General features: G+C 47.9%; 10 protein-coding genes across 10 annotated transcripts; 6 read left to right on the top strand and 4 right to left on the bottom strand.

Annotated features, from left to right (window-relative positions):
• Window positions 1–1403: 1403 nt before the first annotated feature.
• E1B28_011136 (uncharacterized protein) lies at window positions 1404–3253 on the bottom strand. Its single transcript, XM_043156136.1, has 6 exons — window positions 3176–3253; window positions 2765–3113; window positions 2440–2713; window positions 2182–2389; window positions 1861–2125; window positions 1404–1806 (listed from the first exon to the last, which is right to left on the bottom strand). The coding sequence occupies exons 1-6, from the start codon at window positions 3182–3184 to the stop codon at window positions 1664–1666; spliced, it is 1248 nt and encodes a 415-aa protein (XP_043005921.1). The 5' UTR covers window positions 3185–3253; the 3' UTR covers window positions 1404–1663.
• Window positions 3254–5846: 2593 nt separating this feature from the next.
• On the top strand, window positions 5847–11261 carry E1B28_011135 (uncharacterized protein). The gene is made up of 7 exons (XM_043156135.1): window positions 5847–6546; window positions 6607–7288; window positions 7340–7773; window positions 7854–8947; window positions 9006–9497; window positions 9556–10018; window positions 10077–11261. The coding sequence occupies exons 1-7, from the start codon at window positions 6534–6536 to the stop codon at window positions 10874–10876; spliced, it is 3978 nt and encodes a 1325-aa protein (XP_043005920.1). The 5' UTR covers window positions 5847–6533; the 3' UTR covers window positions 10877–11261.
• Window positions 11262–11844: 583 nt separating this feature from the next.
• On the bottom strand, window positions 11845–12908 carry E1B28_011134 (uncharacterized protein). The gene is made up of 4 exons (XM_043156134.1): window positions 12750–12908; window positions 12452–12695; window positions 12198–12383; window positions 11845–12133 (listed from the first exon to the last, which is right to left on the bottom strand). The coding sequence occupies exons 1-4, from the start codon at window positions 12851–12853 to the stop codon at window positions 11951–11953; spliced, it is 717 nt and encodes a 238-aa protein (XP_043005919.1). The 5' UTR covers window positions 12854–12908; the 3' UTR covers window positions 11845–11950.
• Window positions 12909–15566: 2658 nt separating this feature from the next.
• On the top strand, window positions 15567–16271 carry E1B28_011133 (uncharacterized protein; the record flags this gene model as incomplete). Its single annotated transcript, XM_043156133.1, has 1 exon — window positions 15567–16271. One exon carries the CDS (start codon window positions 15567–15569, stop codon window positions 16269–16271), a length of 705 nt encoding a protein of 234 aa, XP_043005918.1.
• An 89-nt stretch (window positions 16272–16360) lies between these two features.
• E1B28_011132 (uncharacterized protein) lies at window positions 16361–16641 on the top strand (the record flags this gene model as incomplete). The annotated part of the gene is made up of 3 exons (XM_043156132.1): window positions 16361–16428; window positions 16495–16523; window positions 16580–16641. The coding sequence occupies 3 exons, from the start codon at window positions 16361–16363 to the stop codon at window positions 16639–16641; spliced, it is 159 nt and encodes a 52-aa protein (XP_043005917.1).
• A 223-nt stretch (window positions 16642–16864) lies between these two features.
• Window positions 16865–17053, top strand: E1B28_011131 (uncharacterized protein; the record flags this gene model as incomplete). The annotated part of the gene is made up of 1 exon (XM_043156131.1): window positions 16865–17053. One exon carries the CDS (start codon window positions 16865–16867, stop codon window positions 17051–17053), a length of 189 nt encoding a protein of 62 aa, XP_043005916.1.
• Window positions 17054–17227: 174 nt separating this feature from the next.
• On the bottom strand, window positions 17228–17974 carry E1B28_011130 (uncharacterized protein). The gene is made up of 4 exons (XM_043156130.1): window positions 17796–17974; window positions 17686–17736; window positions 17537–17632; window positions 17228–17486 (listed from the first exon to the last, which is right to left on the bottom strand). The coding sequence occupies exons 1-4, from the start codon at window positions 17880–17882 to the stop codon at window positions 17301–17303; spliced, it is 420 nt and encodes a 139-aa protein (XP_043005915.1). The 5' UTR covers window positions 17883–17974; the 3' UTR covers window positions 17228–17300.
• A 124-nt stretch (window positions 17975–18098) lies between these two features.
• E1B28_011129 (uncharacterized protein) lies at window positions 18099–20268 on the top strand (the record flags this gene model as incomplete). The annotated part of the gene is made up of 15 exons (XM_043156129.1): window positions 18099–18339; window positions 18390–18460; window positions 18517–18562; window positions 18613–18724; window positions 18775–18788; window positions 18845–18951; window positions 19008–19205; window positions 19278–19371; window positions 19424–19527; window positions 19580–19662; window positions 19718–19780; window positions 19831–19983; window positions 20037–20067; window positions 20133–20137; window positions 20187–20268. The coding sequence occupies 15 exons, from the start codon at window positions 18099–18101 to the stop codon at window positions 20266–20268; spliced, it is 1404 nt and encodes a 467-aa protein (XP_043005914.1).
• A 222-nt stretch (window positions 20269–20490) lies between these two features.
• On the top strand, window positions 20491–22824 carry E1B28_011128 (uncharacterized protein; the record flags this gene model as incomplete). The annotated part of the gene is made up of 9 exons (XM_043156128.1): window positions 20491–20539; window positions 20597–20781; window positions 20834–20880; window positions 20939–21083; window positions 21146–21766; window positions 21821–21938; window positions 21991–22097; window positions 22155–22359; window positions 22412–22824. 9 exons carry the CDS (start codon window positions 20491–20493, stop codon window positions 22822–22824), a joined length of 1890 nt encoding a protein of 629 aa, XP_043005913.1.
• Window positions 22825–22952: 128 nt separating this feature from the next.
• On the bottom strand, window positions 22953–24668 carry E1B28_011127 (uncharacterized protein). The gene is made up of 7 exons (XM_043156127.1): window positions 24317–24668; window positions 24163–24252; window positions 23938–24105; window positions 23793–23885; window positions 23446–23739; window positions 23347–23379; window positions 22953–23289 (listed from the first exon to the last, which is right to left on the bottom strand). The coding sequence occupies exons 1-7, from the start codon at window positions 24434–24436 to the stop codon at window positions 23014–23016; spliced, it is 1074 nt and encodes a 357-aa protein (XP_043005912.1). The 5' UTR covers window positions 24437–24668; the 3' UTR covers window positions 22953–23013.
• Between the last annotated feature and the right edge of the window lie 7 nt (window positions 24669–24675).

Genomic DNA, 24675 nt, shown 5'->3' with positions numbered 1-24675 from the left:
CATCGTGACAAAGATCGAAGGACCTCGATGCACGCAGGAGCAATGCTGGATAGGTCGAAGGGTGATACGAGATGTCATTCAGTCGACGGCCCAAAAGATTATTTTTCCGCAGCGAATGCAGTCGTCGTGATGGATGGGTCCTCTCCGAGTTGTGATGAATATCTTAATCTTCAAGATGAACGTCCCTGAGCGGCTTTTAGACCAAGCTTAAGTAGAACTAGTCAAAGCCTTGATTGAAAATGCACTTTAGCTGCCCGGCAGACGAGTGATGCATTGACATCTGGTGTGCTGACCAGAGGACTTGAAAAGATCCACCACCAACTGAAAGGACCAAAATGAAGGCTTCCGAGCTATTTTAGTAGTGTCAAATTACCCACATACTAACTGCTAAGGAGGTTTTGAGAGGCAAAAAGTTAACTCGATGCATACCATTCCACGAAGTCGTCCGTTTCGTCTGCTCGGGAGTTGGGACGGTCGAATTTTTTTCTTTTTGTTCGCCAAAAGTCGACGAGGATGACTTCGGCCTTTTCACGCCAGCGACTCAAGCTGTTTGTTGTATACCAGGTGAGGGTTGAACGTTGAATAGATAGCCTATGCGGTCCATTTCCAGGCATGTTCCTGGATTGAATTCGTCAGGGGAGAAATGAGTATGGTAACCTATCGGTCAGTAGTAGAATGCATATATACCTTGAACCTCTCTACGTGATTTTCTTCAATAAATTTTGCCAATCAGTCGGCCTACGCAACGCCCAATATTGGGTAGATGTTGAACAAGGCTATGATCAAAGTTTGTTGGGGAAATTGGTGTTTCAACGCGTTTATCAAATTTGTAGGTACCGTAGCGTGACCTATTTTCAAAGAGTAAGCAGAAGAACAACGGTGGATCAGGAGAGCATAAGTGAAGAATTGTGTTGCGAATACCGGTTCGTTCCATGATCCAGGACTGTGCACGGCCCGCGGCCCGCGGGTATCTGCAGCGAGTTTGTATGCAGTAGTGTGTAGTGTCCCACAAAACAACATTCAGCCTCCGTGTACAAACGTGCGCATTGAACTTTCCGTCATAAACCGTTTCCTAACAAAACGCCGTGTGGTGGCTACAAGTACACTGACAGGCCAAGCTGATCCTGCCGACCAGCGCCTCATAATCGACTCAAACCCGTGGCTGTTATATCGATCTCGGTCGCTCCGATGAAATAGGAATCAAGTTTTCAACGGAGTCGACCAGGAAATGCTCCAGCTTTCTGAGTCCTGGTTAGAGACCAAATTCAACGCTAACACTCACGCCCATAGTAGTAGTCATCCATCAACTTCTGCTTCTCGTCCAGCGTTAGCTAGACTCAGCTGGTGCGCAAAGAGCAACATATTCATATTCAACATCCGTGTCCGTGATGGCGCCCACACCAGCGAGCGGCCCGCAGTTGTTGCCCTGAGGGCAGTTCACTTCAGGGCAGTTTCCCAGATGACGAGTACGAGTGACCGGTGACGCTGGATTAAAAAATATTACATCCCTTCCGATTGTTTGCCAAGCGAGAAAAAAATACCACCTCCGAAGAATCCGGCCGGTAGTGGTCGTGGTGGGATGGAGAGGGGGGGGGGATAGTACAAGACAATGGCAGAAAAAAAAAACGACACTGATATGCATTGAGGAACACGGAATGGTCATTCACGATGTACCACCCTTGACCTTCCTAGTCAGCATTCTAAGCCTCTCGGCATTCTTTCTCCTTCTCTGAACATCTTCGTCGACACTCTGGTTGTTACCACGTAGTAGCCCAGAGTTGGCCTTTGGCGCCAGAGTATAAGTACCTGTGGAGCCCGTTAGATAGGCTAGAACGAAATTTCAAAGCAGGAAAAACCCACCCAGGCTTCTCTGCGGAATCGCCACTGTGTTCTTTCTCACTCTGCCCCTCTCTTCCTCCTTGGCTTTCGCCATAATTGCATTCAGGCTGGACCTTTGACTCGCACCTATTATCTGACTGGCTCCAACCCCTTCATCAATGTCCATAGAGTTGGAAGAAAGGGCGGTAGGGATAACTCTGTCGCGGAAGCTCGCCGAACGCTTGACGATTGGTCGACTCCATACACTAATGAGCTCCTCGGCAGTTCGCCGAACGTCGGGTTGGACCTGACATATTGGGGAGATCAACGTGAGTTCAAGGTGATGGAGAGCTTGTCACACACCCTTTTGCATTTTGTATAAAACAAAACCAACGGTCCCAGGCTACTTTCCTTCAATACAGTCGAATCGATGAACTCCATTTTCCTTAAGAGCGCGAATAGCTCTCTTTGTATGTTCAGTGCTGGAAGGGAGCGGTCGGGAAGAGGCTCCAGCCACCTCTTGACAGCATCGAGAAGGTTGTTATCTATTATAGACTGAGCGAGAGAAGATCTGAAAAAGAAAACGTTAATGTTTAGCTTTCAAGAGGGCGCGAAGCTCACTTTCTCAACACTTCAACAACTTCGGCCAACATTTTCAACTTGGCCATGGCCGGAGCCTTCTCTCCACCATTTTGTATCCACTCTTGCCGAACTCTGGCATCCTCATCAACGGCAGCATTCATACTTTCTCTGAGGCGGGCAACTTCATCATCAGCGAATGAGTCAAGAATCTGTTCGTCGTTCTTTTTGCGTTTTGAACGAGAGGAAACGGAGGACCTAGAACGACCAGATTTGAGAGCCGCCTCAATTTTTTGGTTGAGGCGAATCTTTGAGGCTGTATTGATAAAAGTTGAGACGCCGAATTACGACAAAACACCTTGCTCACCTTGCTCAGGAGGCAGCTGGTCCAAATCAATGTCCTGATACTCGTCCCTCTTTTTAGTTGAAGATCTTTTCCTTTTCCTCTCTCTCCTTTCACTATCCTCAGCGATCCTAACTGACTTCTTCTTCTTTCCCTTCTTCTTGACAGCTTTGCCGGGCCCAGGTCCTGCACCATCACGCTCGACATAGTCATCGTCGCCAGAGGCCTCCCCGTCGGAGGGCGTAATAGAACGATGGCCTTTGGGATGACTGGAGCCTTCACGAGAGCGGGAGGGCACTTCGACACGATCTTCGTCAGAAGAAAGTTCTGAATCAGACCCTCCGAAGATATCACGGGCGAGTGCGTCAGAAGCCTGTTAGCAAATGGGTTGTGTAATTGTTTTTTTTTTCTCTCTGGGATTCAGTGGGTACTTACGTCTGGCATGCTCGAGTTAGAAGGTGTTGACGTCGAGGGGAGAGTTGGAGAGGAGCTTGCACGTCGGCTACGTCGGCACAAGGTGGAACCCGCCGGCCCGCCCAAGCCTTTTGTTTCACCGCAACCACCATCACTAACGACGGAACTTTGGTTTCTTGGACTTGCTTCACTTAAAATCCTACGATCTTACTGGACCGACTTCCCTCATTACTCAGAACTTGCAAACCTATTGTTTTGGATGAATTTCCCTATTCAACAACGCCAACGTTACTCAATTTTCTGCGTTTCGTTCCCACTCAGCCAGGTCGCCGTTGTACTAGTAATGGTTCTGACAGGTCGAAGAAGGTCGACTACACCACCAATTTCTCGGGATATAGGTGCGATGGTCAGCGCGCGACATTATGTTAATGTTTTTGATGTACATCAGCCTGACATCCTAACAACCTCAAATGGACGCGTCGGCGTACGTATTCCTCCTCTGCTGTTGGGATGTCCTTTTGACATTTTTTAAATCTCCCATTGAGGTCGTTATCTCGACAGAACCCCCTCATTACCATATCCTTCTACTAGAATCTCAGCCTTCTATTGATGTTCTTCCCCACTGTCCTTCCGACATATCCCTCAAGCCTTTGGTAACGCACTCAGCATCTCAGTGACAGAGCTGGCTCTGACTTTTCTTGTCCGAGTCGGGCTATTCATGATGTCGGGGCTTGAAAAGTAGAACAAGCGAAAATACTTAAGAATGGTTACGAAGCATGGGCGCAGGTATTTCCTCTTCCGATTTTATCCTTCCCTCCATCTACTAATTTCCTCTTCGAATTCCGCTGCTGATGTCGCCCTCAGACGACGACGACAATTTTCTTCAAAGTCCTCTCACAACCACCATTGGTCTGCCGCTAGTCGAAGAAGACCAACCACAACAGCAGGTGGCTGACCTTGAGTGGTCAATTCGATATGGCCGCCAACCAGAATGCAGCTGCACTCAGTGTTCTGGTTGAAGCACTGACGGACATATCTACTGACTCGCAGCCAGTATTGCCGCACTTCTCTGTTAATCCCTTTGCTGTACTAGCGTCGCGAATTTATTGATGGAGGAGCTGATACCGACGACGGAAAGGCTCCAGCAACATTTTGGAACGACATTGACGAGAGGTTGAAAAAGATTCGTGAAGAAAAGATCCTCTCCGTATCTCTCGGTGCGTGGTCACACAGACTCTCGTTCCGTCTCGTCAACTCATTTGTGTTTTATCAGGGCTATGGCACGATACCTCGAGCGCGACCGCTCTCAATTTTCCAGCGTGACGAAAGAAGCTTTTGCAGCCCTTCCCACTACCACCGCTGCTGTTGATTAGATCCATGCTCGCCCAATACCATATCTTGCACAACTGCCACCTATCGTTACTCATAAATACCCCAGTACATAGTCAGTCACGGCGCAGCCTCGGACTGCGCTCGTTATCATCGTTCATTATTTATGATCCGCGGACCACTATATTTTACAACTTGATGTCTAATATTCAGGATGAATAGAGTCTATTCAGCTTCACATGATAGTGTTTCTATGAGGTGCTTTTCATGTGGACCCAACATGTCTATTGAAGAGGTTGGTCACAGTCAGCATGTATGTTTTACGTTGATACCATAGTCAAGTCAGATAAAACATTTGGTCATTTAACCTAGTCTAGACAGAAATGCTATCTCGAAAGGGTATCTAAAGACAATCACAGACAGATTAGGGACGTATGAGTATGAGGCCAGCGTAAGGTGAGGAATATCTAAGCCGTATGAAAAAAAAAACCCCGGATCCCAGCTAAAGGTGCCACGAGCAATGGTAAATGGACGAACGAAGGATGTCGCTCGGACATTCCTCGTGGTATATCAAAAGGATGTCTGGGCAGGGATCTTTTGCCGACTTATTCCGAGCCATCATTCCGACATCACCAGTACGTCCTTCAAGAATTCAAGACAGGAGCTCGTAACATCAGCTTGCGGACATCCTTTTGATATCCCGCACGAACCGTGGTGTACTGTGTGGAAACCTGTGGCCCCTCTTGACACGTGGGCAGGCTTACATCATCAATGTCGCCCGTGAAAGTACACACCGTGTCATCATGACATTTGACTCTGAGTCCGACTGACGTTACACAACATCATCGGCTCATTCTTCTTGCGTCTCGGCTCTGAAAGGGACGTATGATGACATTGTTGGTGATAATCCAGAAAACCCTTGCGGTTACGTTTGTTCACAGAAACGAGGAACCTGGGATGATGAACAGACCGCGCGGGATATGAAAAACTCCCTCCCGATAGGCAAGAGCCACAGGGGGTCTGTAACTTGAACTAACTTGGAAGACCAAAGCCAAAATCTGGTAGGCTAACGAATTGGACTACCAACTCCTACCAAATCCAACTTGCTTCAAAATGAATTCTCGATGAAGTAACCGTTGAAAATGCCAAACTTTCATTTGAGTTGGTGTTTGTATCGACACTCGTTCCATACCTTCCGAGTCGGAGTCGAATTTCACAAGAAGGAAAGCGAAACAAACCGTCCTATTACAGCCGTATAAAGGCCTGAGGAGAGAGGGTCGTGCGTTGAATCGAGATTCAAGGCAAAGTCAGTTTCTAGCAACCGAAAGCCAGTCGCAGGAGATTCGAATCGCGACTCGTTACAGAGCAGAACACGCAAAGGTGAATTTGAACTATAGTACCTAATTATTACGATTCCTGATGTACAACGTTACTATCGTTAGGGCAGCTACTAGTCGGTCGGTCAGATGGCGGAGCAGTCTTTCCTAGGTACGATGATTCAACATGTCGAGGGGGAGTTGAGAGGAGCAAATAAGCCAGTACGACTAGGCTCTAGAGGGGGCCCTGATTGTTGTAAGGAAATCTGTATGCCGTGGACCTGGATACGTTGCTATAAACCCACTGACTTCGAGGAGAGGCTGCCTAGGAGAGTGTGTACCCATAAAGGGAAAGGAGGCGGCACGAAAGAAATAAAATATTCGCTGTAAGGAGTTGTGACAGAGGGGATATGTGTCACACTCTACTTTTTCCGCCCAGATCTCGATCACCTTTACTTCATCCACCATGAAGCCGGCAGTGCTATTCTCAATTTCTTATACATATGTACCTCCACATAACTCCACCCAACTTTGTCTCCCTGATTTGTGATTGTCATTGCCTTCAGCAAGAGGTCATACATTACCGCCGATACCCTCTCCCCACGACTAACGAGCATTGCACCGTTAGCCGACACCAGGGTCGACTCTTGCATCGACGAGCGTAGCGTACTTCAACTCGACGTTTGAAGCCCGTGTTGTAGCTGGTGTCCTACGAACACAGCGCTGATACGCAGATGTCGCATTCAGGTGAGCTCGTGGATCATTGTAACGATTCAGAGGCCTTTATCAAACTGTTTCCATGTTCAGCTCCTAACTCTGCGAGGAAATCAATTTCTTCCCAACTGCAGTCTCCCTCTTCGAACGAGGTTTCGACTTTCGAACAGGAGAAATTATTCGATTCCGCTCGAATTCCCTCCATGAATCCAGAATTAAAGTCACCTCTTAAGTTTCGAGGGAAATCTCCGAGAATTCTGAAACCTTCCGATGGGGCCGCTGGACAAGTGTTGGCGGCTGGCGAATCTTCTTCATCTTCCGAGGCCCAAAACCCTTCTCCTTCTATTCGGGTTTCTACTCCGCCTCCCACTGCTTCAACAGAATCGCTTCGTTCATTAGCTGGCCTCAAAGCATCGCAGAATCTGCGACCGACGCGGTGTAACTCTGTCCGCTCGAAGCGTTCATCATCAACATCATCTCATAACCGTTCTCCTGTCCGAAGTATCCGCAGTAAGAAGGATGACTCGTCGGTCGCACCATCCCGTGCCCCATCTGTTCATAGCACCGCCGACGAAGAGGAATATTGCAACGATCTCCTCTCCAATGTTCTGAACGAGAGTAAATGCCTGGTCGTAATGATGAAGATTTTAGAATGGCCCGAATTCTTGTCGCTGAGCCAGACTTGTAGAGGAACGAGAAGGGCTGTGTTGGATGGATATGAGAGAAGTAAAGAGGAAGGGCGGGGAGTTTTGGGAGCTGGTAGAGATGCTCTGAAGTGAGTTCTCCTTCGTCTCTTTCCTTCACTCTTCCCTAAGGTCTTTGTCAGACGAAACGGCTCTCACTCGTCTCTATCGAATCAACGAAATGCTGGCCAGGTATTGACCTCTGCTCCAGTAAAGGAGGAAGTCCCGGTTGCTTACGTCGAAGGATATCGTGTCAGGCGAATCGACTCTCACTCATCTCTATCGAGTCAACGAAGCATTGACCTGATGTCTGCTCCAGTAAAGGAGGAAGTTTTGGCTGCTTACGTCGCAGGATATCGTTACCTTGCCGGCAGAATAGCACGCGTCATTTCGCGTCGTAATGCTCGTGAAGCTACGGCGTCAAGGTTACGGTCTTCGAGGACCGTCGTTCCTAACGGAAGACAGTCAGAATCGATGCCTCATAGCAGAGGATCCAGGGTTGTTGTAACCAAATCCCAGAAGCCGGTGGAGGAGGTTAATAGGATCAAGGTCACCTTGGAGGATCTACAATTGTTGTGTGAGTGTTAGCTCTCCTGTCGATCTCATTATACCTCTTCTTGCCCATGTACGCTCGCTTATGACCTCTTCCCTGCTCAGACCTCTCCTCTCTAACACCATTACATGTTTATCCCACACATGCGCTCGCTTCCTTGTCTAGCTCCTCTCAGTCTCGTCCCGCTCTGTCTCGTCGGCATTCCGCCTCCTCAATCGCGACGCAGATGAGATCCGTCGAGATAGCTCGCAACCTCCAGGAATTGACATTAGCTCATTCAAAGTTTGTGATATTGCTGAGGAATATGGCGGATCAGTTGGAAGCGTTGCGGTTGTCAGAATCTAAACGTAGCTCGCTTCCAAATCGTAGTCCTGGCACTTCACCTACGGAGTTAGAAATAGGTTTGGAACGGGAGGAGGAAGAAGACTTATTCGATGTTCACATATTCATAGGAGGTACTTCCAGTAGCTCCTTATCTCGATCCCGTCGCGGTGGACTTCGAGAGCTGGTGTTCCCAGCTCCTTTGGCTAGTAATAATAGCTCTCCGCAGGTTACGCGTAAATCCGCGTTTCAAAGCTCAGAAATACGGAATTTCATCGAGCATGGGCAATTTACATCTGGGCCTAAAGTCAACCCGAGATCGACGTCCTTGATATCCAGTCACGTTCGTGCTTCGACAACTCCAACATCAGCGATCTCTAGGTCCATGTCGTCCTTCTCACTCACGTCCTTGAATTCTCAAACCAAAGCTCGCTCTTCGCTCAACAGTGCTTCATCGTCTCCAACCAAGCGTCTCTCCTTTACAAGAAACAAATTATCGGTGGCGCCGCCGTTGCCTAGTGAGCCAAAGACTTTAACAGCCTATTCAACCAGTTGGCGGCGTTCTTTACGCTTTGCGAGCGAGAGCCATCGTAAAAGGATCAATAGAAGGAGCACCTTGGACCATAGCAGCCGAAGCGCAGATGAGTTCGAGAGACCCTTTTCTGACAAGCATTGGATTCCGGAGCGACCAGATAAGCAGTTCACCGATTCACCTCCACATCAATCTGCTCTCCTCCCTGCCTCTTCCAGCGGGAGTGATTTATCGAATACAAGCAGTACGAGTACTTCCAGGAGGAACAGCCAAGACCTGAGCAGTGGGAATTCTAGCCCCAGTTCTGACAGGGAAGAGAAAAGGGAAAGCAGTAGAGGCCGAGAGGTAGGCGTCAGCTCAAGCGTGCCGGTGCTTGTCGCTGATATTCTCTCCCTATTCTTAGATTCAACTTATTAGTAAAAGTAGCTCTGTCCAGTTCGACGAAAAAGCGATCAGAAGGATGAGTGCACTCGAGAAGCTAAACGGTGAACAACCGAGATTAAGAACTCCCCCGAGCACTGGACGAAAAACTTCCCTTTTACTTCGGAATCGCTCGCGTGTAACAACCTCGACCCATCCTTCTTCCCAGGCCACCTCGCCTCACGATCTCGTGCTCGCAACTTCAACGTTGAGGGCTCCCATACTGCGCGTTTTCGTTCCTTGCGCTGAATTGTCGAGCTCCGAATCCATTAATGAAAATGGACAAGGTGATTATTTTTCGCAGCGAAACCATGGTTCAAGAGCGGGTGGCCTGGGTGCAGCCCCTTACGCAGGCGACTCCGGACCCGCTGATTCGATTCAGAGGATAGAAGCTGAGCTGACCAGGGCAGGTATATGGAAGTGGATGCGAGGAGGAGAAGTCGTGGTGAATTTCGGCTATATGCCTGGAGCTGCTGTGAGTGAAACGTATTGCCTTTCCCGTGCTTATACTGAGCACACACTTTTTTTTCTAGACAACTAGGATCTCGAGGGCTGTCAACTTAGCCGCGCGAAGTCAGACTTTGTCGCCTTCAAGGGAGAGCCAGATATTTGCGAACTTCACTCCTTCTCCAAGCTCCGGACCTGGTGCCGGTGGTAATGGAAAGGCTGCCTTGAGGCTTTCGAGCCGCTTTGCCAGTGGATCAGAGCCACCTTCGAGACCTCCAAGTGCTTACCGACCACCATCCTCAACCTCTTACGCGACTCCAGGCCCGTCGCGCCGTTCGTCTGCTACAAACATTGCTAACTTAGCGAATGGCGCGCCTCCCAATGCTTACTCAAGACCGGGTACCGCAAATGGAAACCCTTCAACACAGAACGCATACGATTCAGTCGCCACCTCCTCAACCGGTCCTACAAGGCAAAAGTGGCTCATTTTCAACGGAACTTGTTTGGTTCCCTACTCTCCTTCTACATCTGAAGAGGCCTTGGTTAATGGTAAACATCTTATCCCCCCCTGCTTCTTGTTTCCTCCGCTGATATACGAATCACACAGAATCGGAAGATTCCTGGAAGATCACAAAAACGGACGAGTCCTTCCTTCCTTTAGACGATCCCCTATCACTTCCGTCCCCATTCTACTACGACCATATTCTGGGCGCTGAGGGGAAGTTGAAGGTCAGGATCGATAGCGGGAGTTTTCCAAAAATTTCCAGTTCGGGGCCCGAGTCGAACAAATCCCACGTTCGTTCCAAATCAGACCCCTTCTCTGCTGCTGAAGAATTCGGCTCTTACTTCCACGAAGAATTTTCGAGTACTGGGCATAGTAGCTCTCCAGAGGACCCGCCAGAGGCAGGCTTCTCAATGTCTCTGCAAACTTTCCCAACCTTGTTACGGAGTCCGGGCTCTTCAGGTCTGCAAGGAGGGTGGGTAACAGTGAGAAGGTGGAGATGGGTCGCGAAGGCTCTGATACCCCCCGCCACCGATGAGGAAACACCAACGCCTTCACAAGATACGTCAAAGGCAGCGCCGCCTACGTCTTTTAGGCTTGCCACGAATGCCAACGGATCGAGTGCCGGCGGGTACGGAAAGGACAAAGGAAGTTCTTCGAAGAAGGCCATCGGGCGAGGTTGGCTCGATCAGACGTGGGTCCTCGAGGGTGAGGGCACTAAAGAAGGCAAGGAGACTTTGATTTCATGTTTGAAGACTTCTCCAAATATGGCCTCTTCAAAGATGGAGTGGGAAATCGTTCGCGAGAGGACTAACAGAGCTGAAGGAGGCAAGGGGACGGTGTGGTTTAGGCTGCTTACACCTTCCGTTCCCCTCACTTCGCTTAAGGGGATGGAGACGATTTAACGGTGGGAAACTTGCCCACATGTTAACAATTTTGCAGGACGATAAAGCCAACCTATTGTTCTTCTGGTCTGAAACGCCTCTATACCCTAGTCAATCTAGGACCTGGCACACTCGTTTTTTTTCTTCTTTTCCCTTAGATATCCACTCTACGGGACGTTTTGTTTCTCCTCAAGAATATGCATAACTCTAAATTGATTGCTGTAGTATACGGTGGATCCTTGCAGTGTTTAGAATTGTCACAGCCGGAACAACCTAAATAATGTTTACTCTAGTCTCACTCCTTTATCTTTTCTGCCACATATATGTAGACATCTCACAATATCTTCCCACCAATCAGTAGTTTACTCAAATAATTCGATTGTCAATAAATTTGATATCCATGCCCTTTCCGTTCACTTCGTTGGAAATATCATGAGTACTACGACTGACCGGTAAAAATAAAAATACGGCAACACGTACGCGAAATGTGCATCAGCTCTTCCCAGGGCAAATCGTCAGGAGAGCTGAACGAACTCGGCTACGATTCATTATAGCTCGAAAAAGCGTGCGGGAGGTCCGAAAAACGCAGGAAGCGAGAGGGAGACAAATGAGTATGTCGGGGAGTGGCTACAATCAATGTTGTATGAATTAATCTCTTAAGGCTGGCAGGCTGAAATATATCAACGAGACGACTGAGGTTGGGAAGGAAGTTCAGATTAGGTAGCGAATACAGGTCAGGATCTAAGACAGTGACAGCATCACCATCTCATGTCCAAGAGCCAAGCGAAAGTATCAGAGCCTTCATGGTTTGTGTTAAGGGGTTGACACGGTGCTCGGACGGGAGACAGTTGTCCTGCTTGCGAAGAGCTATGGGGGGTGAGTGTTACAGTGAGTCCTGTCTGATGCGCCGTAAATAACGATGGTCGGGCCGATTTGTAGTGAAACGACCACCGCCGCAGAAGTAAAATACCATGACAATTCTCAACAGGTATGAACAAACGCTGCTGGGTCGGTGGGTGAACGAGTCAGGATAGAATGTGAACACTGAAGCATAATCAATTTCATTCATCTGCCGGAACCGATTGTACTTCTCGTCTATTTGTTTCGCGGATCGACTTGCTTCTCTCCATCAATCCAAACATCAACCTTTTCGTCGTAAAAGGCGACAAAGCCATTGATAGCAGCACATTCAAGGTTGGGGTTTCGATACCACCATACGACGTTCTTGACTGGCTCCTCATCTGGGACAGTTTTAACATTGTAGTAGTTTGCAATGCCCTAGTGGTTGTGGACGATACATCACAGTGTGAAGGGACCATTAAATTAATCTCAAGTTACGAACCTTGTAAGGACACTGAGTCGTTAGTTCGGATGGCACAAGAAGATCGAGTCTGCAATCGGTCTTGGGAATATAAGTCCGGACAGGAAGGCCTGTTTCGTATAAGAAGCGAGGGCGATGGCTGTTGGCAACTTCTACTCCGTTCACCTCAACGCGAACGTGTCTAGACGACTGAAGTACATCCACACGCTAAATATCAGGTAATAATCGTAATCAGCCTAGGTCCTCATGGGCACTGGATGGGGCAGCGAACGTACCTTGTATGGATCCTTGGGATGCACAAACACTTGCTCATCCTCCTCAAACCACGCATCCATAGCCTTGAAATCGACCCGAAGCAAGCCAGCAAGTTTGCTATCGTCTTTAAAAGCCTTGACAGCTCCTCGAGCCGTTTTGGAACCAACAACAATATCATATGTTCCGTCGGATCCGCTCTTCAAGTACTTCTGAAGTACTTCATCTTTTGGAAAGTAAAATACTGGATAATAAGCATGTTCCCAACTTTCAAACGTTAAGCATTCTTCTTCATCTCATAGAATGAAAATAAAAACCTACACAAGTTTGGCGTTGCCAGAATCAGCTACAAATTCACCACCAAAAAGAGCTCGAACTCGCTTGGAACAAGATTCGATATGAGGTAGCTGGAAGAAAGCCGGCATGGTGGTTATATCTCGATTCGAAGGTGGATTCGAGACCCTCAAAAGAAGCGCGATCGGTCATGATGATGAGAAGACAATTTGAAACTGAAACTTTCTTGTGGGAAATGGTCAGGTGACACAAAAAGTTTCACCGACCAGCTACCGTGTTGAATTCTGATGGAACTTTTATACTTATCTCCCGGATGGAAAGGAAGGTAAGTTACTACCTTAAGTCCTCTCGTATACGAGTTCCTGTGGCGCGGCCTCAGACAAAACGAAACACCGTCTTCTACGGCTTTTTCGGTCGAAAGCGGCTGTATGGAATAACAATGAATTGAACTCTGGAGGTGCTCGCCGCTGGGTAACTCAGGCGAACTTGGAAATGGACTAAGGTGAGGATTGGTAAACTTTGATATATTCCCCGTCGATATCGATAGATTCACTATCCGTTCAAGGCGTGTCGAACTCGAGGCCTTAAGGCCTTACTAGGTGGTTGTCATCAGTCCGCCGCGATGCCAGTGGCGAACAACCTCTAGGTGCCTGCAAAAGTCTGGATTACTTATTCACTGAAAGCCAAACAATTAAACTTAGCACACTCCCATGGTCCTAGCTAGGCTTTCACTGGCTTCACTGGAATTCTTTGAAACACTGTAAGAACCCCGTCTTTTCTACAACACATTGCATTCAAATACTGTATCCTTCCTATTCAAGGACATTGTTATTCTCAAAACTGATCATGAGCAAGAACACTATGAAATCGTCGATCTAGCGCCAGGACTCGATCCAGAAGATGTGGCAATCTCTCTGTACAGATGGTTGAGGAAAATGTCATCACTGCGCCAGTGCAGTTGTCACCAACCTCACGAAATGAGACCTACGTGTTCCTGCTGTGAACATCCTTGACGCGTCCGATACCTAGTCTTTCGTTAACTCCTGCGAAATTACGTTCCATTTGCTGGTGCTCATGTTGGTATCCTACCTAACATGTTCGTTTTGCTAACTCTGTCTTCTCATTAGGCGCCGTACGATTCTTACACGAATCCTTGTTCGTGGACGTTTCAGCGGTGAACCACACTATCGCTTCGACCTACGACTTCTCCTTCGCACCTGATACCTCTTTCTCAATCCCCTCCCGCTTTACTATGTTCCAATCAGCACACCGATGCTCCGTTCGTTGTGGACACCGACGATAAATGCGCTTGAATCTGGCAACGCATGCTCCGACGCAGGCAGGAGGCAACTTGTCGCTGAAAGACGCGAGGTCTCTTATGACAGCAGGTGTCCCTCCGACATTAGAGGCGGTCCTCGTTGGAATACCAACTTTGGAGGAAACAACAGATAGGATACCTGATATAACCTACGGTACCGCCTCTTCACGACTCTCACCGGCTGACAGAACCGTTGCTTCGGTTTGAACGTCCACCTGCGTTATGGTCCACATCAAGAAACGAGCAAGTACCCATTGTTTCACTCTAGAATGAAAGAGATTATGTGAGTCACGAAACGCCAAAGCAGGTTACTCATCCTTGAATCTGCCTCACATTGGATATGTCGGTTCTTTTCGTTCTTAGTGGTGCATGTATTATGATCAATCAACAACAGAGAGCTGAATAACTTAGGTGCATGATGGGCCACTAGAGTTCCTCAAGTCATCAAGATCTCGATGCAGAGATTCTACTGAAAACAATCAACTGCTGGCAGACAGCCTGAGGTTCGGACCGTGACCAAGTTCGAATATTTGCCAAGCCTCTGAGGTGATACCGGTCGAAAGCCGAGTTTCACTAATGAATAGGCTGCAATCATCGAGTTCTAGATTGAATCCAGGAAGGTCCAGCCAAGGGTGTGGATCGGGTCAGACGGGAAAGTTCATTGATTTGGGACTGCTAAATATGTAGTGTACACTGTACGTGGGAACGGCAGAGTGAGGCCCGCACGTGGCTGTGACAGGATGTGTAGTTGCAGAGGAACAGCACAGCCACGGTGAGGTCCTTCGGCTTTTACAACGCATCTCAAGTAGCTCCCATCTTCCAACTTCAAGGAATACAACAGCACAACGACAGGACAATTATACTTTCAACTGGTAGTGGGTGGGTGCGAGCGCTGTGTGCGCTTATACCGCACACCGTCCGAACTGATGCATTTATCTACGTGTGTACAGGGTGAATATATGCGACAAGTGTGGACGATGGATACCAATGTATTGAGTGTATGAGAGATGAATATCATTGGATGGTCACCAGGAAAAGAGAGAAAAAACCTGTATCAACGACCATGCGTTACACATCAATCCAGATGAAGTTGAAACATCCTTCCCAATCACTTCATACAATTCAAGTCGAATGGAGGATGCTGAAAGCTTGTGGTGAGTGAGCGGTTGAAACCGCCACAATCCTTATGGACTGACCTTCAAGTTCTATGTCGATATTTCAGCCGCTTCGCGAAAGGACTATCCTTTGCTCTAGGTTAATAACAGGATCTCACGCAATGGAAGGGCTATCACCGGATCAAATTCATCGACATTGTGCGAACTCAAGTGCCCACCTCCATGTGCCTGGAACAGCCCGAAACTCACTTTCTTTTAGGTCGCAACGTTTGATGGAAGGTTTCAATCTTATCCTCGAAATATCCGGATAATTCAACATCATGACCAACTCAGCGCCGTGCTGACGACCGCAAGTTGACCACACGCCTCCGTAATACTCTGCTACCCGCACATGGTTCTAGCTTCTTCAAGATGGAAATGGATATCATCCGATCAACAGTCCAGTTAAGGTCTATAAAAGCAGGCTCAGAAAACCCCTCACAGCCTTCACAAGACTCGACTCAGAAGATGTTTCGTCCGTCAGCTTTCCTTCTTCTCACCGCCTTCACTAAGGTTACCTTCGCTCTTAACCAGGGAGATTTAGCAATCTCTTTGAAAGCCGTCGAGTCCTCTGTAAAGACAGTTGAAGACATTGTTATCACTGCAATTGTCACCAACCCCACAAAACAAGACTTACGTGTTCTTGGAGTGAACAACGTCCTCGACGCGTCCGCTACCCAGTCCTTCGTTATCAAGTCGTCCGAAGGAAAGGAGGTTCCATTTGCCGGCGCCCATGTTAGCATCCTACCTCATCATTCTGATCTTTGTTGTGCTAATTCCGCATTCTCCACAGGCGTCGTACGATTTCTCACACGAATCCCTATTCGTGAACATTCCAGCGAGTCAATCCGTCGCGGTGAACCACACTATTGCTTCGATCTACGACTTCTCGTCCTTCGCGCCCGGGACCTCTTTTTCGGTTGCCTCCCGCTCCACCACGTTCCAGTCAGCACCCAACGATGCTCCGATCGTTGTTATCACCAATTCTGTCGATGTCAAGGTCACCGACGAGCTTTCCTTCCACCCTCTCTTCAGCTCAGGCCCAAGCGCGTTTGTATCCAACCCGACATGCTCTGACGGGGGAAAGCAGCAGATCATCACGGACTCGCTGAAATACGCGAGATCTCTTGCCGGAGGTGCTGCTTCAGACATCAGGAACAACCCCAATGGTCCTCGTTGGAATACCAATTTCGGTGGCAATAACCCAGACGATATCTGGTACAACCTTGATAGGGTATGTAATCAAGTCATAATTCCAAGTATCTCCCGACGTTGCTGATGTGCTTTGCGTTGTTTCCAGATCGCAGGAGATCAAGTCGGAGATCGTGGGTGAGCAGTAACAGTCAGTTTTCCTTCAATACAAATCATTAAACGCTCTATCACAGGATCTTCTGCCAACAAGATCATCAAGATGCCAACTCCTACTGTAATGGAAATCCAGGAGTGATTGCTTACACCGTCGTCGGCGGTTCTGATACCCCCGTATGTTCCCCGCTTGACCACCTCTAAAGCCCCAAATCTATTATCTCACACATATGTTCAGATTTACGTCTGTGAACTTTTCTTCCAAGCAGGTACCACACCAAGCGTCTGCGACAGTAAGCCTTTGAGCTACCTACATCTTTGTTTCCCTACTGACGTTCTTTTCAGCTCATAGCTATGACTCTACCATGTCCAGCCGCGGAGGCATCATCCTCCACGAGCTTTCTCATGCCGTCGATGGTACTGACGACGTTATATACGGGTGTACCGCCGCTTCACAACTTTCACCGGCTGACAAGAAGAGGAACGCTGACAGCTACCGTTGCTTTGGATTGAACGTCTACCTCGAATGGAACTGCGTTAACGGACCTCGTTAATTCGGAGAATGAATGAAGAGACTTTTAGTGTTGGTACTGGTCATATATTTATATGTGGTGTATTTTGGGTATAGAAAAATGATTTCTCGAATGAACTGGTTGCGTCAAAAAATAGCTCTTGCCACTCGTCTCCCCTAGGCAGACTCCAAAAGCGCGCTGATAGCTTGCTGATTGCCACTTCCTCAACATGGTTCACTACTGCTTCAATATATCATACATATACATGCATAAAAAGCCTAGAAATAAGTTACAGGGAGCTTCGAGCGCGCAAACTGTCCCCTTCGATCAAAATGCAGGGGCCGCCGTACACCACCTTATCCTTCAAGCCGTTTTTATCAATGAAATCGACAACCGAAGCATCCTCGGCTCCAGGCTGCAGCCATATGGAAGGAACAGACAATTCCTTGGCCTTTTTCAGGATTCCCAAAGTAACCTACGACAATGGTGAGCTCATAAATCGCCGAATGAATGGAGGATACTCACAGGAGGTGGTGTGATGATACTAATCGATGTCTCTGACGGTGCACTGAGCTCCTCAACGGATTTAATAGCCTTGATTCCCTCCAGTTCGGTTTGAACCTTTTAATTCCTTCAGCATCTGAGCGATCGGGTGAACAGACATGTAGTCGTACCGGATGAATGGGTGTAACGTCGAGATTTCGAGTCTTATACCATTGTAGAACCTAAAGACGAAAGCAGAGATTATTTACCTCGATGAAGAGAGAACAGTCCAAGTACAAACTTTCGTCCCGTATTTAGCTTGATCTTTCGATGCCCCAACAACCGCAAAACTCTTTTGCTTAAAGAAATCCTGTCTTACTTGGGCCATTTGTCGAAGAAAAGAGAAGGGAATCAAAATATCTTTGCCAGTTGCTGATAGCTTTATATAGTGGATCGAATCGCATCACCATAACGTGATTTCACGGGCTTTTGCTGGAGCAGGGTTGTTGCCACTGTACCACTCCGATCCCACCTCGTTCTCGCTTGCCCGTGACCGTTATCGTCGAACGTCGCGTCCGTCATCGACGACCGCAAGTCCCGCGAAATGTTGCTGTCAGTGCAATGGCTCAGCGATAAAATCTTACCCTGGCTTCGACCGCCAACACAATCACCATTCCGCACCGTATTCTATGGCATAATTTTGGGAATTTCGCTATCCCTTTCCTCAAGTTCGGCAATATCGTACTATCGAACACGAAGAGAAGAAGAAGAAACCTTACAATTCGAACCACGGCCAATCGAGCTGCGCAGCGATGAAGTCCTTTCCGGAGTTACCGGTCTTATAGGTGGGCATTTTCACTGACTATGTGTTGTCGCAGTCGCAGATTGTTTACAGGAAATACACCTTTGATTCGCATCAACTCCTTGAGTAATGCTCTAGGTGTGGAAATTTACGGAAAAGCAGAGGTCAGCTCCGTTTCAATCGCGTTATGGTCTGATCAATGCCGAATGTACCTGTTTAGTTTCTTAATCCCGGAGGTAGCGTGAAGGATCGTGTGGCTCTACGCAGTACAGATTTTTTTTCTCCTTCACGATACGTTGACAAACTTTTACATCAGTGATAGAGGATGCAGAAGCTCAGGGACTTTTGCGACCTCATACTGGGTCTCGAATCTTCGAAGGAACGGTTGGTTCAACTGGAATCTCTATTGCCACGATAGCCCGCGCCAGGTGGGTTTCCGTCTTTCACCCGAATGAAGTGATTACTTGACCCACCTTAGAGGCTACGATGCCAGTATGTTTCACCTCTCATTGATTACTCTGCTTGTCAATCAACCACCTCCCTGTCAGCAATCATCATGCCAGACGATGTTGCACAAGAAAAAGTCAAAGCTCTACTTGCCCTCGGAGCTGAGGTGGAACGCGTTCGCCCAGCAAGTATAGTAGACAAGAAGCAAGTACGTGGTCTAAATTCCTTGCGAAAGTTCTCTCAGCTAGACTGAACGATGAGCAGTATGTGAACCTTGCCAAAGAACGCGCAATCTCCTTCGGAAAACTCCTTCCAAGCTCCAAACCACACCTTTTACCGACACCGTCCTCTTCTGTGGTCGTTTCGACCATCTCCGACGAAACAGTGGACCAGGACGTAGAATCCGAGATTCCCGATTATCGTCCTTACAAACCGAGAGGGTTTTTTGCTGATCAGTTCGAGGTTTGTTCTTGTTCCTGCTAACATTCATCGCATTATTTTGGTCTTGATAATTGATGATGATGATGACCTCAGAATCGAAGTAATCACGACGCTCACTTTGAAGGTACTGGTCCAGAAATTTGGAGGCAGGTGAATGGCCATTTACATGCCTTTGTGAGTGGTGCCGGCACGTCGTTTTCTTACATCCTTTTGGTGTATCGTGCTTACTAGAGAAACAGGTACTGGTGGGACTATCGCCGGTATTGGGCGTTTTGTCAAGTCGAAGAATGAAGCCGTTCAGGTAGTTCTTGCTGATCCAGAGGGAAGCGGATTATACAACAAGGTAGATAAGCCGTCAATTCTACCCTGAAAATCCGACTGATCAAGGTCAATAGGTCAAATACGGAGTGATGTTCGACTACAAAGAGAGCGAAGGCAAAAAAAGACGACATCAAGTAGACACTGTCGTTGAAGGAATGTAAGTGACTGACTCGAATAGTTTTTACACTAATTTAATTTTTCCCTCCCCCAAGTGGAATCAATAGAATAACCAACAACATCGATCTGGCTCTCCCCATCATCGATGAAGCATACCGGTGTGTATAAATGTTTTCAATGTACGCTCACGGCCTTTATTTGTTTCCAGGATAACGGATGCAGAGGCAGTCAGCATGTCTCGATACCTTGTCAAACATGACGGCCTTTTCCTTGGATCGAGCAGCGCATGCAACCTTGTCGCAAGCGTAAAGCTCGCTCAGAAGATGGGTTGGAAGGAAGGTCAAGTCATAGTCACGATTTTGTACGTCTTGAATCTGAATCCATCTTGTTACCTTATAGCTGACGCTCCCGTAGATGTGACTCTGGGACCAGACACTACTCTAAGGTGTGTATAACATCTCTGTCGCGTCACTTAGTTGGCTGAATCTCGTCCCCGTTGTGATACGATAGTTCTGGTGGGTGTTTTTCACTTCCTAGTGTGAAGCTTTCTTAATCAAATCCTAGGAACGATGAGTACTTGCAAAACGTTGGTATTCCGAATGATATCACAATCATTGAGGAGTTACTTGCCCAAATCACGGAGTGAACAGCGGAAACGTTTTAACATAGTCCACTTGCTGAGGACGATTCATGTACGTAATATTGAGAGGCAAGAGCGGGCAAATAAGTACAAATAGTTTTGTCACCCGCCCTCCGTGTCGTACTTGGGAAGACTTGAAGCCGCAAACGAGGTGTAGAGGTTCTTCAGGAGCTTCACTTGGGGTCTAAGAGCAAAACAAACAGTCGCAAACGACTTCACCCTCTTGCGATGACGATAACACAACGAAAACCCCAGAACAAGGCGGATGACATCCCAAGTATGCCTCGCATTCCTCCTCCTTTTCATCTCTAAACGCGCCATGGCTTGTCTCTAGTTGTTAATGAGCCTGGCGACTTGTACCAGTGCGATTCGTGTGCATGCGACCTCACACATACAATCCGTATCAAGTGCGCCGACCCAGTTTGCGAGACCGGAGACGGAGTGGATATATGTCCAAGCTGTTTCTGTGCAGGGAAGGAGTTTGGGAACCATAAACGCGGCCATGCCTATCGGGTCATTGTACGTCCAATCGTGCCACACATCCGACAGTGGCCAATACCCTTCGTTCCAGGAAATCAACTCATACCCCATCTTTACGGAAGATTGGGGGGCAGATGAGTGAGCTACTGATCTTGGAATGACTTCTTCGGACCCACCTTTGACGCGTCATCTACAGAGAACTACTCTTGATTAAAGGAATTGCAACGCAGGGATTCGGAAATTGGAAGAAGATAGCTGAAGTTGTCGGAACAAGGACAAAGGAGGAAGTGGAATCGCATTACATCTCAACCTATATTGAATCAGCGAATTGGCCCATCCCCGTGCGTGCGGCTTGCTTTCCGCCATTCCGTGCTTTACTCTGTCGACTAAATCCGGACAACAGCCCATGGACAAGTACTTCGATATAGATCCCGCTGAATTCCAAGAACGCAAACGCCGGCGTATAGCAGAAATAAACGCAGCCGTCATACCTCCGCAGAAGCCTACTCCTGTTTCCCTGCCTGGAATCCACGAAATATCCGGATTCTTCCCCGGTCGGTTGGAATTCGAGCACGAACTTGATAATGATGTTGAGGATTTAGTCAAAGACCTTGAATTCGGAGTATGTCTACAGTATGGTGGAGATGCCATGCCCGAGGACCCCAACGATCTGGACGTAAAGGCTCGGGTGCGCTGGGAGGAAGAGCGACGTGGTATCACCCAGACATCCGGAAAGGGCCTTCCTAACGGAATGTTGAATGGCATTGCGGGTGTTTACCGCTCCTCCTCCTCTAACAGCCTGGAGGTAAAGAAAGAGAAACCCACGAAATCGGATGACGCGACGGCTAGTGGCGAAGGAAATGAAGACGAAGCAGGGGATGAAGTTACTCAACCGCCACCGATCGAAACGCCAGAATCACTCGCTTTCAAGCTTACACTACTTGAGATGTATTTTCAACGCCTTCAGAAGCGGCATGAAGCCAAAGTCGTTATGTTTGATCGTGGTCTACTGGAGTATAAGAAGGTTTGTGCCTTGCTCGGTCGAGGGTTTCCTATGGGTGACCTATTTTGCAATCAGATGCAAGCGGCCGACAAGAAACGACCTCGCGAAGAGAGAGAATTATTACATCGACTGCGACCCTTCGCACGTTTACAGACCGCCGAGGACTACGAAGTGTTCACTTCCGATATCTTGTGTAAGTCAAATTCATGATCGTCGTCCGAGAATTCATGGACCTTTCTTTGTAGACGAGGCACTTCTCCGTAAACGGATAAAGGAACTGCAGGAGTATCGTAGAGTCGGTCTGGTTACTGCCGCGGATATCGAAAAGCACGAGATTGATGCCGCGAAAAGAGTGAGATTTTGTTTCCCCGACACCGGTGCTTTTCATTGACGGCCTTTATTGCGACAGACACAAGCAAAAGCGGTGTCTAAGGAGTATCATGTGTCAGATAGGCTACAACATCGTGCGGCTGGAAGGCAATCTTCTGGACCTGATCCTCGACGCTCCAGTCTTGCAGCTGGAGACTTCGACGATAGGAAGAGCCACGAACGTGAAAACACACCAAATCTTCCGGGGAGTTCATCGGCTTTCGGAGCCCCAATACGCCGACCACGTATGTTGAAAACTTCTTTTTAGACTTTTTGAAGCTTATAATTGTATCGTAGCTGCCCCACTTAACCTCGCCAACAGTCCGTCACTCCACCTTCTCACGCCGGGAGAGCAAACACTCTGTTCTCAGCTTCGGATACTACCGAAACCGTATCTGGTTATCAAGGAGACCCTCGTGCGAGAATATGCTCGTCGTGGTGGAAAGCTGCGGCGAAGAGAAGCACGCGATTTGGTCAAGGTGGATGTCAGCAAAACAGCGAGAGTCTGGGATTTTCTTGTTCAAGCCGGTTTTTTGAAGATCACATCAGACGCGGAATTGAATTCGACATCTGCCACTACCACTGGTGCGAATGCATCTGTGCATAATTCCCCTCGGCCACCCGCTGTAATACCTGCTGCAATTGCTGCCCCTGCAGCTGCGGAAAGCCGGTCTGCAATACCCAGCACTGGCTGGCAGCCACCATCATAAAGTCTCTGTACTTACATGTATCTTTATATCGCAGGGACCAATCTGTCGCCACACAATTTGTACAACACCATACCCATGTCCAGCATTATAATAGACGATGAAACCTGATGTTCCCCTATACTTTGACTAGTGGAAGTAACGTAACAAGAAAACCTCACTGCGCGACTCTATTTGCACCAGCAACTCACTCTAACTGTGGCGCGCAAGCTCCCGCAAAACAATCTGTAGCAGCTGTTGATAGAACGGGGTTACACTCGCATGGTCCGCGAGGAACTTCCTTGTTGATGCACTATTGCCAGCCTCCCGTAAGGTCCGCTCAAGTTGAGAATCGTCAATGATCCCATATATAACAGCCACAGGGGCAAGGAAATCCAGCCGCTTCCTATTCAAATGGAAGTGCAACCTCTCAGCGATGGTACGACGAAAGTAATCGCCTGATTCTGTGTGTCGTTCGCAAAGCATACACTGATTCACGCCTCATGAATTTATCAGAAGTTAATACGATGGAAGTTTCAACCTTACCGGGATATTGGACGGAGATGAAGAGGAACTGATCTAGGAACCGGGAGATTTAACTCAGTAATGCTTAGTTGCTATCTGGTTCACCGAAAGAAAGCATACCAGTGGCATCTCAGCCCCAATTGCATACTGATCCAGGTGTTGCAACAGAGTTTGGACGTCCACGTTTGAACCGAACTCTGCTAATATCACCGTGCGTTCTGTCGTCGTTAGTGAGCAGAGTTGCCGAAGGTGTCCATCGTGAAATATCCCAAACGAGTTGAAGACCGGGAGGAGGTCGAACAATCCACCACTAGCCAAGAAATGATTCAATTTCATGGTCTGCACCGCTGTGAGTTTAGGATGACGACAACATGCAAGGCATTTGTCTGGGTATAAGATTGGAGACTTCAGAGGCTAGGTTACAGAGTGAGCTCAGCCAAGTGGAGGTTGTATGTCTTTCAATTCACCTCAGTCACCTCAGTAGGCGTCGAATATTCAATGGGAGAAGCTTCTAGTAGGTGTGGCCGACTGTGTTTGGGTGGAGGCCTCCCAACGTATTGCTGCAACGGAGCTCAGCATGTTGTGAAGCTAGAGGATATCTGCGTTACTTACCACTGTCTTGAGCTCAAGCCCCTTGGTGTTTGAGAATTGTCTGATGTCTTGAACGTTTGACCGCGATCTCCTGCGATGTATAATACGATACTTTATCCACCTATCATAATAAACTTGTAGAGGCCAGTAGTCGTAGCACGTTTCAAGTTGTGGATAACGAGCCACCATCTATTGAGCAGGGAATTGGTCCTGGCTGGATACCGAGTGCTTTAAGTTTCACATCACCTCCTTTGAAAATTCTTGCCATTGGCGTACATCCTGATTAGAGAAAGCCGTTTGGTACAGGTAATTTGGGGCTGTCTTTTTGACATCCTTCTGGAAATTGGGCTCAGTGCTCAGCGACCCGGGCAAGTTCAAAGCATAGAAATAAAATCCATACCGCAAACTCCTGGAAGGTTTTTAGCTCCATAACACCGGCATCTTGAAGAATCTGGCCGATCTTAATGACGGTTGTGTTTATCGTAAGTTTAGGCGGCCTTGATAACAGTTCTTTGACCATTGTCGAGGAGTGTAGAGTAAGTGTAGAAACAGATAAACGTTACTGATGTATGTTGAAAAATGAACCAAAAGGCTGCGGCACACGGCGTGCAGATAGCGTCTTGCGTCGGCGTACATATGTATTATCATCAGGTGGCAATTCTTGAGAATCCTGGTTTTTGATACCTTGGCATCTAGGTATAAGAGAGTCGATAAAGAAACACGCTTTCAGCTTCAGTAGTTGGGTGTCAGCCACAAGGG

The sequence above is a fragment of the Marasmius oreades genome, chromosome 7 (genome assembly GCF_018924745.1).
Source record: "Marasmius oreades isolate 03SP1 chromosome 7, whole genome shotgun sequence".
NCBI lineage: Eukaryota > Fungi > Basidiomycota > Agaricomycetes > Agaricales > Marasmiaceae > Marasmius > Marasmius oreades.
Note: the sequence above shows the minus strand (reverse complement) of the source record. Positions and strands in the feature narration are given on the sequence as shown.

Coding starts and splice junctions, on each gene's coding strand:
- E1B28_011130 (XM_043156130.1), bottom strand. CDS start 17,882: ATGGCCCAAGTAAGACAGGATTTCTTTAAGCAAAAGAGTTTTGCGGTT. Junction 17,737..17,795: donor AAGCTAAATACGGGACGAAA/GTTTGTACTTGG, acceptor TTTCGTCTTTAG/GTTCTACAATGGTATAAGAC. Junction 17,633..17,685: donor ACGTTACACCCATTCATCCG/GTACGACTACAT, acceptor AGGAATTAAAAG/GTTCAAACCGAACTGGAGGG.
- E1B28_011134 (XM_043156134.1), bottom strand. CDS start 12,853: ATGCCGGCTTTCTTCCAGCTACCTCATATCGAATCTTGTTCCAAGCGA. Junction 12,696..12,749: donor TCTGGCAACGCCAAACTTGT/GTAGGTTTTTAT, acceptor AACGTTTGAAAG/TTGGGAACATGCTTATTATC. Junction 12,384..12,451: donor ATCCCAAGGATCCATACAAG/GTACGTTCGCTG, acceptor CCTGATATTTAG/CGTGTGGATGTACTTCAGTC.
- E1B28_011127 (XM_043156127.1), bottom strand. CDS start 24,436: ATGGTCAAAGAACTGTTATCAAGGCCGCCTAAACTTACGATAAACACA. Junction 24,106..24,162: donor GGCAAGAATTTTCAAAGGAG/GTGATGTGAAAC, acceptor CCTGCTCAATAG/ATGGTGGCTCGTTATCCACA. Junction 23,886..23,937: donor GGCTTGAGCTCAAGACAGTG/GTAAGTAACGCA, acceptor GCTCCGTTGCAG/CAATACGTTGGGAGGCCTCC.
- E1B28_011135 (XM_043156135.1), top strand. Junction 7,289..7,339: donor GCTGGTAGAGATGCTCTGAA/GTGAGTTCTCCT, acceptor GGTCTTTGTCAG/ACGAAACGGCTCTCACTCGT. Junction 7,774..7,853: donor GGAGGATCTACAATTGTTGT/GTGAGTGTTAGC, acceptor TTCCCTGCTCAG/ACCTCTCCTCTCTAACACCA.
- E1B28_011136 (XM_043156136.1), bottom strand. Junction 2,714..2,764: donor CCAGCTGCCTCCTGAGCAAG/GTGAGCAAGGTG, acceptor TTATCAATACAG/CCTCAAAGATTCGCCTCAAC. Junction 2,126..2,181: donor TTTATACAAAATGCAAAAGG/GTGTGTGACAAG, acceptor CCAATATGTCAG/GTCCAACCCGACGTTCGGCG.